Genomic DNA, 16,515 nt, shown 5'->3' on the forward strand with positions numbered 1-16,515 from the left:
GATTGTCTTCCATGTCTAGGAAGAGACAAGACCTTTTCCAGAAGCTCTTTCTAATCTCTCTTGAACTTAATCCCATCAAGTTTTACACCTACCACTCCACAGGAGCCATACTAAATCATCTACATTGACCAAATTCAGTTATCAATTCTCAGTCTTCATATTACTTGACCTAGCAACATTTGACCTTTTCCCTTCCACGGAACTCTTTACTTCTATACCCTTCTAGTTTTGTTCCTATTCTCTGGCCACTACTTCTTATTGTCTGCTGGTTTCTCCTCATATCCCCAGCCTCTCTGAATTCCGCTGTTGAATTCAGCCCCAAGGCTTAGACCACTGACTTTTTTTCTCTCTCCGTCTCTCTCCTATCTATACTCCCTTCCTTAGGGATGTCATACAGTTTAAATGTGATTTATGTAATGATGACATATGTGTTTCCATCTCTGCTTATTTGTCTAATAGGCGTCTCAGACTTAGTATGTCCAAAACTGAGCTCCAAATGCTCTTCTCATCCCCAAATCTATTCTTTCACAGTCTTTCCTGTCTCAGTAAATTGCAGATCTATTTTGGGGGTCCCAGATATCAGAATTACCCCAACTTATTTCATTATCTCTCTCTTCTGACAGCAGATTCTCTCCACTGTACCTTTAGAATATATTCAGAATTTGACCTCTTCTCGCCACCTGTACTACTCACTTAGTCCAGATGTTCATCCTTCTTCTGGATTTTTACTGTAGCCTCTTAATTGGTCTCTGCTTCTGCTCTCTTTGCCCTTCAGTTCCATGTCACCACAACTGCCATCTGAATAATTTCTTTTTTATATTAGAAAGCAGTGGAGGGTCTTAAAATGAACACAGATTTTTGAAATCAGACAGTTAATTTTAGGATTGCTACTTACTAGCAGTGTGATTTTGGGAAAGTCACTTTACGTTGCTGAGTCTCAGTCTCACATTTAAAATGGGCGTAATATTTGTTTCATGTAGTTATTATTAGTTTTAGATGAGATAATGTTGTAAAGCCCTTACTGGCACCATATTCAGCAAAGAATAGATATTGAACAAATAGTGGTTCTTTTCTCTTTTCTACATCAAACAGGTGAGCTGCTTTCATCTTTTCTGGTTATCATCGTGCTTATGTAGTCAGGGAGCATCTGATATACTTCTTCATAAGTGGCCCTTGCCTAATAAATAAATCTGGCTTATCTTCCTGGTCTTTTCTTTTGCATTCTCTTTAAGTTTCATTCATGTCCTCCAACTCATGTCTGCCCTTGTTGGCATTAAGTGTACACAGTTTTTGTAGATTCACACCGAAATAGTAAGAGAGACCAGAGTTTATACCTGAATAATAAAACTTTAATCTATATGTATAATAGATTATATGTATATAGTTTTAATACCTCTCACCCCTTCCTTTAGGGTTATATATGTATGTTTCTAAAGGAAGATTGAAAACAACCAGCTTAAAATTTTAATTCATAAAATCTAAACTAATATTTATTATGGCATATTATTTAGCTGAGAACACTTAAAAATGGGCTTGGGCTACCAAATTAAAGGTCACTTAAATTGTTTATTCTTCAACTGTTAATATTTTTATCCTGGACTGAGAAGAATATGTATTTAAAGTATCCTCTACTTGCAGAAAAAAATTTTTTTTCTTGCAATTATTTAGGTACTTTCTTACTAGATTTTCTCTAACTTAAATTCCTTCATAGGAAGTTGCTAACTACTGAATATTCCTATGTGGTTGGTATTTCTCTCCTACAGCTCTTCTAGTGCTATAATACACCCTAGTTGAAAGCTGCCTACCCTATGAAGTAGATTTTCCTATGACATTTTCCCTTTTAAAATAATGGGACTAGGAATTCTATTAACAATGTTTCTCAGTATTAAAGTTATATTGTTTTATGTTATTTGCTGGATTTAACTCAATATGCTGATTTTTAAAAAAATGTTCTCTGAGGAGAGAACAAATCCAGGAAATCTAAGCTCTAATTTTAAAAGCTAGTACTTAAATTCATCAGTCAGGTTCTTTTTTTTAATTCTGCATCTGTTACATACTGTGGGTTTGATTTTCTTCTATGAAATTCAGATAAATATGTTTAAAGTCTTTAACTCAAGCTTGATGAGTAAATTCTAACTTCACAGACACAGCCCTGTTCTACCTTTTACACTCCAGGGTGAGGTAATCAGTCTTATGCAAATAACTTGACTTGCTTGATGACTGAAGGTCTTCTGTTTTGTCCATAAATGTAGATGTATGTATCATGTGTGGGAGGTCTTATCTATACTGAAGGAATTGTGTGTTAAGCAAAGCAAAAACATTTAAACTACTGTACATCATTGCAGTCTTGCTATTTTGGATAATGGATTCATTGACTCCATAAGCATACTACAAACACTTTTAAAGAGCTTGAAATTTTTTTTCTACACCATCTTGGGGCAGTGGTGAGTTTATTATTTTAAAAATCTTTAACTGTTTACTTTTACCTGAGACTTAATCTCAGATCTTGTGTTTAGCCTCCACTGGGGTAAGACATGGTTAAAATTTCAATCTCAGAGGAATAAATTGCTTGAATTTGCTGCAGTGTATATCTGACTTAATTTTTTTTAAAATTCAGGCAGTTAAAACATTTTAGATTATGATGGTATCAAAATTAGTGACTTTTTGTCTTATTGGCTGGCTGACTCAAAACTATATCTTAAACGATTTTTTGTCTGTATTTTTCCTGTAGGTTGTTTTATTGATACCTTGACATTCTGCAGATAGTGCAAAGTTAATACTATTTGAAACCTTGTTCTTTATTTTTTTCTCCTTATATTGTTTAGGAAGACAGTACTGGTGAGGGAAAATGTCTACATTTTATTCACATTACTTCTCACATACTTCAAGGGCATGTTTTGATGTTAAAACAGAATGTAATGCTTGTATTTAATTTTATCCACATGGAAAAAGTGAAAATGTAAGACATGCCTGAATATGAGTTTGCTCATTGTTGTTGATTCCCAAGTAAAAGAGAAGGATACTTGCATTAAAAAATTAGATGATTACTAGGAAGGAAATTGACTAGGAATATATTTACACATTTTAATACTTGATATAAGGTATCATAGATTTCTGGTATAGTTTCTATTTTCATAAAATGAATCTTTATTCCACAGTAATTTAGCAGTTTGTAATACTTTATCCTTTACCTTTAGTTTTTGAGAGACCAAGAATTTCCCACAGCCTGTATTTTGTTTAATTGTACACTCAGAAACAATTCAACATTTTCTCCTGTCCTTTGTTTTTCCTGAAAACTGACAGCTAGATTCAGAGGTTTGACCAGACTCAGATTTGATTGCTTTTGCAAAACTGTAGTTGTGTTTCTATCATCAGGAGGCATATAATGTTTGGTTTTTACTCTTTTTTGATGTTATTAGCCATTGATGCTTGATGCCTGCCTAGCTGTAAATTTGTTGCAAGTTGTGAAATGGTAATATTCTAATCTGTCTTTTGTTTCCTGTTTATTATCTGGAATAATTTTATAAGGAGATCTCTCATATAGTTTGGCTACTAGTACAGTTTTATACCAAATGTAGGATAAATTGCTAATTCTTCCTTTTATTTCCCCATTTTTCAAGATAATGAACTGCGTCCCTGCCAACCTCAGGTGACCAGTTAGTGTGGGGGTGGTGTGTTGTTGTTTTTTTTAACATCATTGTGATCTACAGTCAGTTGTTCCTTTAATGCTCATCACCAGTCCTTATTTAATGTCTCTCTAGTCACTTTGGTTACCTAAAGTTAGTTCTCTGGTAGAGCTAGGAAGGGGTCCGTGAGAACAATAATTCCCTGGGTTCTTGCATGCTGATGAGCTTCTTCACTGAGTCTTTTTGACATGATCCTAGTTTTACATTGTCTTTGATAGCTTTTACTATTGCGTATGTCAGGGTGTTCCAAGTTTATCTAGTACATTTCCTTTGCTAAACCAGCTAGTTCTTTACGAATGGCATTTCGCAGTCGGGGCACAAGGGATGGTCATTGCTACTTGACCAGTCACTGTGTCTAGGTGTTTTAAGTGGACAGAGATAGGACATACATGTTTCCAATATAGATCCAATACTACTTAAGAGTTTTTACATAACTTCTTCTCTATTATTATGTCTGTAGGTCCTTCCTTCTACCCTGAGAATTCTGGTTCTCAAGGGGATGATATCATTAGGATATCCCATAATTACTCATTTGCTTTATCCCTCTTTATAAATACGTTGGTCTCATAACATTACTGCCACCAATTTTGGTTACTGAAAATCAGTTATTTTTTGTTGTTTGTTCTTTTTCCATTTGTTTTGGTTGTACTGCATCTTCATTGTCAGACCTTATAACCATTAGATATTATATTCTCTCTATTTAAAGCCCTCTTTTAGTCTTAATTCTACAGTCAGTTGTATCTTTAATGCTCACCCCCAGTCCTTATTTATTGTCTCTCCAGTTACTTTGGTTGCCTAAAGTTAATTCTCTTGTAGAGCTAGGAAGAGGTCCATGGGAAGAATATTCCCTGAGTTCTTGCATGTTAATATCATTTTTCTTGACCCTTTATACTTAAAGGTAAGTTTTACTGGATGTAAAATCTTTAAGTCAAATTTTATTTCTTTGTGTATTTTAAATACATTATTCTGTTTTCTTCCATTATTTTCCCTTATTAATCATGTAATGTTTTTGCCTAAATGCCCAAAAGATTTTTTTCCTTTTTCTTTATTAAATTCCAGTAATTTTAGTAGAAAATTTCTTGGTGCATTGATCTAAGTTGATTAAGTAGTACACAAGGATCTCTTGAACTATGTAGTTTCAAATATATTTGTGAATGTGTGTGTATGTATGTAGAAATGTATTTATACACATATGACTATATATATTACATAGACACTTTTTCCCCCCGGAACACTTTCTTGAATTGTAGTTTTTAGTATTTGTTCTGTTCTCTCACTTTGGTTTTCTTCTTTAGGGACTCCTATTTTATCCTAATGGTGGATCTTCTTTGTCTGCCTCCAATATTTGTCCCCTTCTTGCAGATTCTTTTTAATCTATTTCTTCTTTTTAAAAAATTTGTTAAAGATTTTCTTCTGTCTTACTCTATTTCTTTTGAGATCCATTGTGTTTATTTGTTCCTGTATTTCTTATAGTTTAGTCTTCATTACTGAAATTTTTGTTTCACTTGTAATTGTTTTTTGGTTTCTGCCTCCTCATTTCTGAGTTTTTCTGATTCTGATTTATAGTGCTCTTTTGTGTATTACATAATTTTTCTATTATCTCTCTTAAAACATGTAAATGTAATTTTTATTATAGTAAAATGTACAGCTCTAGGGATAATTTGACATACTTTAGATAAATAAGCAGCTGTAATTAATTTAGGTAGTGCTTTAAGTCAAGGCTTTTAAACTGAAATTCTGTGAATGAACTTCAGAGTTGATAACATTGCTTCATTATACACAAAGTAGAGTGTATATGTATGGGGGTAGGTAAGGACACCTTCACTTTCCTTAGACTTTCAGAGGGGTGTGTAAACCATCCCCACAGAAATAAGGGTAAGAACCTTTGGTTTGTATATGAAAAATTCTTAAGTATTTTAATGATTGAGATTATAAGAAATGAAAACAAATGATAATATAGTAGTTTTAAGATATAGATGGCACTGAGATGATTTTATATCAGTTTCATTATCTGTTTGCTTATGATCTTTCTAATTTTATGCAGATGGAGGAAACGAGGAACCACCGGATCGAAGACAGTCAAGTGTAGACTCTCGCCAAAGCCGCTCTGGGCAAGGTAAGTTTTCATTAAATTTATTATTAAATTAAAAAGAAAAGATATCTACTGTTTCTTTCTAGTACTTAATCTAATGATTGGGGTTTTCACTGGGTCTAGTTTAGATAATTCTCATTTAGGGTTTTAAGTGTTATAATCTATTTAGTTCTGTATGCTAATCATTTATTCAAGATAAAAGGAAATGAAAAATGGTCTTTTTTTTAAATGATACTAAGATTTTAAGTAATTTTGGAGCATTGAGGTTTATGTCTTAATATCACTTTTGGGATATAACCAAAAGTAAATTTTTAGCAGTAACACTTTTTGGGGTATCATCATACTGATTTTTAAAAATTTCATCAATGCAATATTTGTTGTCTTAGCTCTCTCAGAAGAAATGGGTTTTGTTTATAATTACTGTCTGAAATTCAGGTTTTCTTGCTTATTTTCCTTTTTTGTTTAAAATTTGTTACCATAGGCCTTTTGGTTTTTTGAAGTGACAATTTCAAAACTAGGTTAACATATTCTGTGTCAGTGGATTTTCAAATAGGTCTTCCCAGACTAACTTATTTAAATTTGCACCTCCACATTCCTTTTTCTTCCTAGTACTTATCACCTTTGTATTTATTTTATGGGTTTTGTCCAAAACTAGAATGAATGTTATATGATTGCAGGAGTTTTTGTCTTTTCTGTTCTCTGCCGTATTTCTAGTGCCAAGAATAAGTACCTGGTATATAGTGATTACTGAATAAATATTGTTGAATGAGTGAAGTCATCTTTAAGAGAATGAGAAGAACCCAAACTGATGAGTATACTTCATAATTTTACGCAGTCATTACTGAGTTTGGTTTTTAGAGCATCTTTATTTACAAATGAAATAAAACCTAGATATACAAATATGTGGTGTGTTAATCCTGTAAAAGCTCCTGGTTCATTTATTCTATAATCCTGTTCCCTTTTTTCTCCAACTTTGCTCTTCCCAAGTTTTAGAGTTGGACTATTTTTAATAAAAATTTTTATTGCAGAATAAAAAAAGGAATAATATATGCAGGTTGATTTAGAAATTTTAACTTACGCTGGTACTTAATCATTCTTAAATAATATGCATGTATTATAAATACGTCAGGAATTTGTCTAATTTTCAGACTTTTTCCCCTTACATTTATTTTGATATAAAAAAAGAAATTAAGAGAAAAAATGAATTGTAATATAGAAGTATATCAAATTAACACATTGTACATCTTAGACTTGTATAATGTATACATTAATTATATCTCAGTAAACCTGTGGATGGGAGGAGAAAGAAAATGAGCTTATGTATGTAAAACCCTTGTTGAGCTGCACCCTCAAACCTGCAAGCCTTGTTCTTGCCCAGCCTGAGGACCAAAGAAAGAGCCCAGAGTCAGCAACAGAGACGTTAGTGGTTTAATGGATAAGAGGATCTTACACGTCTGAAGCAAGGTCCTAGAGCAACACCCTACTGGGTGGAGCAGGACATGACAACAATCTTTGCTCCCAGGGACAGTTGGGATGGGGAGAGGGAGGTTACCAGTTACAGGGGGAAGACACCAGGCATCATGGAGGGTAGGAGTCCCATAGTGGCTCATTGGTTACCAGGGAAACCAGCAGAGAAGCACACCGCTTGCTACCCCTTTAATAAGCTGTCATGGTGGAGATGTTCTGATCTAAAGATTAGAACGACCCCCAGCTGGGACCAGGGGCAAGTACATAAATGTTTACTGATTAGACTCTATGATTAAGAGGAATGGTCAGTCATGTGAGTTGGGTGTAGGTAAAGCAGGGACTGGTCAAGCAGGGGATGTATAGAGAGCAAGAGAACTGCCATCATGGGTATCCTGACCATACAGCAGTAAAAATGAAATTAGTACAAATTAATAGGAAAAGATTATACTAATTTTTATTAAAGTTTAATTTTATCAAATGTTGCAGATATAGATATGGGAGATTATTAATTTACCTTATGCTCTCTGGATTGTATCAGTTAAAATATTTTTCAAATCATTGAGTGTAACTGAATTTTAGTAACAAAAGTTGAACTTAAAAACAACAAAATCAGTGATTTCCATGATCTGAACACAACTGTCTTATCTGATCTCGAGAGTTAACTGATAGTGAAAGCATATTTCTTACCTTCTGGAGGTTTTATTTGTAGTATCTCTTTATTCAAATGACAAATAAAAATACAGAATGATTTATAATGTATTGGAATGAATAAGAATCCGTTTTATCAGGAGTAAAGAGATAGGATGAACACATATTTCTACTTTTGCTCCTTCCGGAAACCTGCTAAAAGACCAGTAAATGGGGATTAGAGAGGAGATAACATCAACACACTTTTAGAAACTGAAGAGTATATGAATAATTGAGAACTGAACCCTAAGCTCAGAGGTATAGAAAATCAAGAAAATAACCTGATTCACCTACAAGAGACTAAAAAAAAAAAAAAAAAAAAACCTTAAGAATGGCAGCATGTAGAAGAGAAAGTAAAAGGAAGATTGGTTGAAAGTCAGTTGAAGAAGTCCTTGGTTCCTGGGACCTCCTCCTCAAAATTAGCTAACAAGTCAGCTGGACAAGTGCCCAGCTAACCTTGGCAAAGCCCAGAAATTTATTCTTTGAAAAAGGGAAAAATAGAGGCTTTCTAGACCAGAAGTCACCAGGCATCGTGGAAGGCAGGAGTCCCATAGTGAAAATAATCAGCCTTTTAGTCCTCTTAAATATTAGCAGCTAACCAAGGATTACTAGATAATTGAGGAAACTTGCTAATTTATGAAAAATAGCTATTAAAATGAACAGACTACAGCAAGTTGGACAGAGCAGAACTTTTGCAGAGGAAAATAACCGAACCATTATTAACATCCTCAGGGAAATATGAGAAAATAATACAGCCATGAAACAAGGAGGAGATTTTATGAAAGAGTAATATTCTGATTTTTAAAAGAGGCTCTTTGATATTAAAATTCTGATAGCAGAGATCAAAAACCTTGTAGAAATATTAGACAATTAATGTTGAAGAAATCTGTGAAAGGTTGAGCAAAAAACAAAGATTATGGAAAAGAAATGAAGAGTATTAAGAAAGTTACAGGACCAATCCAGGAATTTCAATATTCAAACGATAGTGGTTCCCACCCCACCACCACCAAAAAAAAAAAAAAAAAAACAGAAAATAGGAACGAAATCATCAACACAGTGATTCCACAGAATTTTCTTGAACTGAAGAACATGAGATTCCTTGTTGAAAAGGCTTACTGAGTGCTTAGTATGATGGATGGATATAAACACAAACTAAGACACATTGTGGTAAAATTTCAAATCACTGGGCCAAATAGATCTTGCCATGCTTCCAGAGAGGGAAAAAAACATATCAAACAAAGTAACAGGAAACAGTTGGCTTTGAACTTCTCAGTGGTAGCATTAGAAACTGAATGAGGAATGGAGCATCACCTTCAAAATTTTGAAGGAAAATAATTTCAACACCTTTGTATTTCATATGCATTGAAACTATTAATCAGAGGGAAGAGTAAAATTAAGGTTTTTAAGACATGTAAAGTTTTTTTGGTTTGTTTTCCTTTTGCCTGCCTTACACCCTCTCAGAAGACTGTTGGAGGGTGTGAGCCATCAAATGAGAAAGTCAGCCAAATAAAAAAGAGAAAGGTTACAGGAAATAGGAAATTTAGCAAAGGAGAAAGGTAAAGAAATCTTCAGCATATGATGAAAAGACAGGAATAGAGGGCAACCAGACCAGATTGGAGTAGGTTAGAAGCCTCTAAGAGAGCCTATCTCAGGACAGTGAGGTTCATAGAATTCTGATGCATTTAATTACTTTTAGAAAAGTTTCAGATAATTAATGAAAGGCTCAAGGTTAAACTGGTGATAAATACATAAAATAATAAGTGAAAAAAGTTCACAACTTAAGTAAAAACAAGTAGTGTGTAGGAAAGGAGATGTTAGAATAAGTTCTCAGTCCTTGGGGCACTGTCTGCTGTAACTGACGTTCATACCAGTCACCTCCAGTGGTAAACCTTATCAGTTTACTCCGGTGTGATACAGATTTTTAAATTACTTGATTTGGACCATTACGGTTGGGAAGTAATGCTCTAAAGCAGGGTGAGCACATCTGGCCTGTGTGGCCTGTTTTTGTACAGTTGATAGATTTTATTTGCTAAGACAATTTTAATAATTTTTTGCATCTATGTTCATGTGGGATATTGACCTTTAATTTCCTTGTCTTACAATGTTTTTGTCTGATTTTTGTATCAGGGTATGTCTGGTCTCATAGAATAAGTTGAAAGTTTAGAGATATTTCCCTTTCTTCAACTTCCTGGAGTATTTCGTGTAGGATTGGTATCATTGCATCCAAAAATGTTTGATATAATTTCCCTGGGAAGCTGTCTGGGCCTGGAATTTTCTTTGTGGGAAAGTTTTAAGATACAAATTAAATTTCTTTAATAAATATAGGATTTAAGCTCTCTTTTTCTTCTTGAGTAACATCTTAAAATTTGTAGAATCTGTAGTGGTGTCTCCTCTTTCACTTCTGATATTGATAATTTGGGTATTTTTTCTCTTTGTCCTGACCATTCTAGATAGAGATATATTCAATTTTATTGATCTCGAAGAATCAAGTTTCAGTTTTCTTTCATTTTCCGTATTGCTTTCCTATTTTTTATTTTATTGATTCCTGCTTTGCTCTTTATTATTTCCTTTTTTCTGCCTGCTTTGGGTTTAATTTTCTCTTTTTCTAGTTTCTTAAGGTAGAGGCTGAGATTGTTAATATTGGAACTTTCTCTTCTAATACAGAAATTTTAGTGCTAGAAATGTCCCTCTGTGTACTGAGTTAGCTGCATTTCACCGATTTTGATGAATGAATGCTTTTATTTTCATTTATTTCAAAATACTGCCCAATTCCTCTTTTGATTTCTTCTTTAACCTGTGTGTTATTTAGAAATGTGTTGATATAGTTTCCAAACATTTGGAAATTTTCCAGATATCTTCTTCATATTGACTTCTAATTTAATTTCACTGTGGTCAAAGAACACACATTCTATGAGTTAAATCATATTTTATTGGGACTTGTTATATGGCTCAGAAAATGACTATCGTAAATGTTCTGTATACATGTGAAAAATGTATAATACATTCTTTTGGAATGGAAGATTCTATAAATGTCAGTCTAGTCAAGTTAATTGATAGTGTTGTTCACATCTTCTATATATCTTGACTGATTTTTTGTCTGCTCATCCTGCCACTTATTAGGAGAGGAATATTGAAATCTCAGAGCATAAGTGTGGATTTATCTATCTCTCCTTGCAATTCTATCACATTCTTCATATCATTGGTCCTCTGAACAGAAAGGATTCCCCTCCCTCTATAGCTGCCATAAGTGAAATAGTCTTGCCTACGGGCGGAGCTGGAAGAGAAAGATTAAAAAGAGAAAAAAAACAGATTTCCCCCACTCTCACAGTCCCATATGGAGCACCCTCCACTTCCACTGCTCCATTTATACTCTCTAATCAGAAAGAGAAGACTTGTGTCTTTCTTTTTGTCCCTAGTGTGCCATGCCAGGATTTGGATTTCCTTTGAGTTCAGGTTGGGAATTTGGGGACATATACAAAAGAAATGAATGCACCACTAAATTGGTTGTCCTTCAAGTTCTGGTTTCCTTCCACAATTTGCCTGCAAGTTTTTAATTTTCAGAGTCCTCAGATTGCTATTCTATCATTCTTTCCAGGCTCTTCAGTTACATTCTGGGGTTTTAGGTACATTCACTTAAGGTAGTGCTTACTCCATTTTAAACCAGAACCAGAGCTCTTCCATTTATTATATTTATTATATATGCCTGTCTGGGAATAATATTCAAAATATTTAATAATGAGTATGCTGTAAGTATCAACCAACCAGGACAGATGCCAGTCTGTTCAGAACAAACATTAACTTTAAACAACTGATATGCCTGTAGAGGTACATAATGCCTGATAATCTGCCCTGTCTCATTGTGGATACAGTTTCTATTTCATGTCTCTTCTCCAGTAATAACAGTAGACATGTAAGGTGAGGTGTCTCACCCTTTGGGCATGAAGGCTCTCTCTTATGTGTTAACTAACTGGCTTGGCTTCTGATCTGCCTTTCAGATACAATGGATTCTGTCTCAAACATACCGACACTTATTGCTCTAGTTTAGGGACAGAGACCTCTGATGTCATCTGCTTTTCAAAATAAGGAGATAGGAGATGGCCTGACTACTTGCACTGAATCAGATCCCTCCCCACTCATTAAGATTGCTGCCCCAGGGCACTTCCTGCTCCTTGCATCTCTTGGTTTTGTGGTAAAAACAGACTTGGAAACACTCTCATCTTTCAGAGTTATCCTCCCACACATGCTCTGGGCTATAATTTCCTCATTCCAGTTGCATCTAGTTTCTGTCTTCCTTGGATTTTCTAACATTTCTCCTCCATTACTGGCTTTTTGTTTTGTTTTGTTATGCTTTAAGAATTTGTTCTTTTTAAGATACACTTCCTATCATTTCCATACCACCTATATTGTTGTCATTTTAGTCTGAACTACCATCATTTCTTTCCTTCATTACTATAATGTCCTAACTTACTGTTTCCATTCTTGCCAACATAGAGTCTGTTGTCCATTTGATAGCCATAGTGCTCTTGTTAAAACAAATCAAATCATGTATTTCCCCACACATGAAAAAAATTCTCCAGTGGCTTCCTGTCACATTCGGAAGAAACTCCAGAAGTCTTTATCATTCCCTGTATGACCCTACCTGAATTACCCTTTCCCTAATACTTTGTCTTCCCACTCCCTCCGGTGTCCACTTGTTTCATCTAAGCTGGCCTTTTGCTTCAGCATGTTAAGAGTGTTTTCTTTGCAGGGCGTATATATTTGCTCTTTCTTGAGTAAAAGACTGTAGCTTTCTCCTTAGTTCAAAGAGGCCTTCTTTCTGACCTCCTAAATACCCAGCCCTAATCTTCATAATAAATTCCAGTATCTGTGTTTATTTACTTGTTTATTGTTGTCTCACCTACTAGAAAATAGGTTTAGTTTGAACAGAGATTTTATCTTATTTACCACCCTAGGCCTTAGAACACTTGTGTGTAAAGATCTGTCAGTATTTGTTGCCTGGAAGCGAATGAATATCTAGCACTTCGCACGCATGGGAGTGTGTGGATGTGCCCAGGCCACATATTGATCCAGTATTCACTTCTGTTACTTATGTTAACTGAGAAAGGAGAGCAGCAGTGTGAGAAATCTGTTGGATGTCTGTAGTTCGTCATACTATCAACTATCTATTGATTTGTGAAATGGGGCTCTTGTGATATGACTGTAAAACTGTGCCAGTTTAACCCTAGTATAGCCTTCTAAGGTTGGGTGGTTATTTTCTGCTTTCCAGTATGGTATATTGTATATTATTGGATTGTATTATTTATTATCCTTTGTCTTATTTGTCTGTTGGATCTCTTTTTTTCTTAGCAGTCCAGGAGTTCATTAACTGTAGGATCTTTAGGAACACTGCATCTAGCATAGTGCCAGTGTCTTGCATTTAGGCCATCAAATTGATGAAGGAAGCTTATCAATCTTATGCATTCTGGTTCTGTATTTTAGGAATCAGGGGTTACTTCATCAGAATTGTTTGTTTGTTGTTGTACTAGCTCCATTATCTGCATCAAATGATTTTTCATTAGAGGTCATCTGTACATAAAACAGAACTTACTTGATTCTAGATAGTAAAATAGATGCGTGAGCCAGTGTAGTATGGTTGAAACCCTATTTTGATTTACTTCTGCAAAGATAGTATTATGTAGGCATTAGGATCTGATATATAAGATATGTATTGATATAATAATGCCCATGATCGGATGATGCTGAAAGACTGGAATATTGTGTAGTGTTTGCCTTTGTGTGACTCCCATTATTTATAGCCAATTTTATTTGATTATTACATGCTAGTGTATCTATAGTAATAATTTACTGAATTTTCAAATATGCTGTCTTCTGATTCTTTTTCTTTCCTTGCAAATATATGAAATATTTAGTAGAAATGAGATGTTCATGCTCTTAAAAGATACACAAAGTATTCTTTAGTCTGGTGACAAAGATTTCTTTATTAAACTAGTAGTGTTTTATTATATAGAATGATAAAGAAAATTATTTCAATATTCAATGTATCATTTCTTTATCTCCGTGTAAGAGTATATCTGGTATGGTGGCATCACTATTATACAGGATTGTTTTGTTGCTTTAGTAGTTTCTCATTCTGATAAAAATTATTTAGCTTTCAACATAGATTGCCTTAGAAATAAAGAAAATGAAAATTTAGTAATACATTGATGGCAGGCTCTGAGCTAGGTACTTTCACATAATCCTCATTTAATTATCAGAATAATGCTGTGAAGTGGTATTATTTTACATAGGAAAATACTTCAGGCTTTACACTAATCTACCACAAAATTGTCAATTCAGCCTTGTTGGTAGCATGTATTTAGGATCTTTCCATTCTGACATTTAAAACACACATTTGTTTGTTGGTGCTTGGATAAGACTTGGAAGATTTGACCTTAAATGATAAATCCCTCTGAAGTGTCTGTATTTCTAGTCCTATGTTTTTTTCTGATATTTAACTTCTTGTAGATTATTCTTTGTGTAACACTCTATTTTCCAAAAAATTAAACTTGAAATTGGTCCTCTAGCCAACAATTTCTTATTATCTTGGGGGGCTAGGGATGTGTCAGAATATGTTTATATATTTCAATCACACTTTTAAAAAAATTAATTTTATTGAGTTATCGTCAGTTTACAATGTTGTGTCACTTTCTAGTGTAGAACACAATTTTTCAGTTATAACTAAACATACAAATATTCATTGTCGCTTTTTTTTACTGTGAGCTACCACAAGATCTTGCATACATTTCCCTGTGCTATACAGTATAGTCTTGTTTATCTATTCTATATATAGCTGTCAGTATCTACAGATTTCGAACTCCCAGTCTGTCCCTTCCCACCCCCCCACCCCTCCAGCAACCACAAGTTTGTGTTCTATGTCTATGAGTCTATTTCTGTTTTGTATTTATGTTCATTCGTCTTTTTCTTTTCTTTCTTTCTTTCTTTTTTTTACACTTTGTATTTTTTAATATGGATTATGATCATTTTATTAAGTAAAAAGTTGTATTTACCAAACAGTGTAGACATTTAAAAGGGATATGTTAATGCTCTTCCTCTTCCACTCTTTGAAGTAACCAGTCTTAACTGTATTCAGTCTGTATCCCTCCATGTTTTCCCCTAAACTCATACTGGCACATGCACAGATGTGTATGTGTGTATTAGTTTGAAGATTTTAAAAGATGAAATGCAGTTTTATTTCTCTTCTCCCCCAATTACTAGTATAGCATGTCCATCCCTCCAGGAACATACTTAAATTTTAATTTCTTATAATGTGTATAATCCTCCTTAGCTTAAGTAATCCATAATTTATTCCACTATATCTTTATCTATTTTCAAAGTGATTAATAGTTTATTTAGTAATATCTTAAACATTTGGAATATGCAGCCCTAAGTACATTTTGTATCAGAACATATTAAATATCCTGCTTAGCGTTATGATAATTGGCCTAGTTAACACTTGTGGAAGCCACTTCTTGCTTACCCTTATTTATGCATGAAAAAGAATAAAAGCATGGCAACTAAAAATGTTGGAAAAGGACTGTTGGGTGATTTGAAAGATTTTGATTTAAAATATTCTTATCTGAATTTTTCTGGCAAAAGATAAAAATGACAGAAACCTCTGTGGAAAAGTTCTTAAATTTTAATAAAGTGTCATAAGTAGTTGGATAACAAAGGATGAGGAAGGAACTTATTAGTAAAGCCTGGGGTAAGATTATTACATTTTCAGTTTTGTTTTATTTGAGGAGCAGGCTGGATTTTGTAAGATCTATTCCCAGTGAGAGATTGAAGAGCTGGTTCCCACAAGGGGGCAGACTAAGACAGTCTGAAAACCGTCACACTATAAACAATATTTATTTTAAATTCATAATTGATTTACTAAGAAGAAAGGGGAAATCACCAGGAATTAGAAATGAGTAGAAGGGTAACTGGCTGACCATCCCATGAATGGTACCATACATTGGGAGCATTCATCTACCTCTTCCCCAGTGCATGTGTGAACTTTTGGCAGGTTGGACATTCACCTGTGGCCTTGGTGAGTGGAAGTCCATGTTTCTGAGCTTGTGTATATATTCCATCCCTGCTACCGTGCCTCTTTGTTAATTAGCCCATTGGGTAAAAATAAAATGGCTGCATAAAGAGATTCGCCGAGTCCCTCAAAATGATTATCTTGTCTACTGGGTTATTAAGCACCTTCTCTGCAGAGTTTGCTCTTTGGTAAGCATTCATATGGGACATAAATTGCTTCATCCTCTGCGCCCTCTCAAAGAGATCTGTCTGTATACCTCATCTCCAGATTTCCTTGTCACTAGTAGTCTAATTATTCCTTCCAAATCTCTGAATACCCAGTCATACCATTAAACATTGTCCATGAGTCAGTATAGAAAGGTACCTCTGTCATCTCTCCTTCCAGGCAAAATGAACAACTTGGTACCCTGTTCAAACTTCTGTTCCTGGAATGGTTTCCCTTTACTGTCCTTCAGGACTACCTTGGAATGGGGCTCTAGGATTGTTAGCATCTACATGTTAACATGCAGACCTATCGTAAAC

At 34.3% G+C, this 16,515-nt stretch overlaps 1 protein-coding gene across 7 annotated transcripts in view; it reads left to right on the forward strand.

Annotated features, from left to right (window-relative positions):
• TANC2 (tetratricopeptide repeat, ankyrin repeat and coiled-coil containing 2) overlaps positions 1–16,515 on the forward strand; it is a 304,614-nt gene that overhangs the window by 77,142 nt on the left and 210,957 nt on the right. For all 7 annotated transcript variants that reach the window (XM_010956001.3, XM_010956002.3, XM_074343434.1 and 4 more), the window contains one exon: positions 5,731–5,802. In XM_010956001.3, coding sequence (XP_010954303.2) covers positions 5,731–5,802 — 72 coding nt within the window. The remainder of the gene's footprint in view (positions 1–5,730; positions 5,803–16,515) is intronic.

This window comes from Camelus bactrianus, chromosome 16 (assembly GCF_048773025.1).
Source record: "Camelus bactrianus isolate YW-2024 breed Bactrian camel chromosome 16, ASM4877302v1, whole genome shotgun sequence".
Lineage (NCBI taxonomy): Eukaryota > Metazoa > Chordata > Mammalia > Artiodactyla > Camelidae > Camelus > Camelus bactrianus.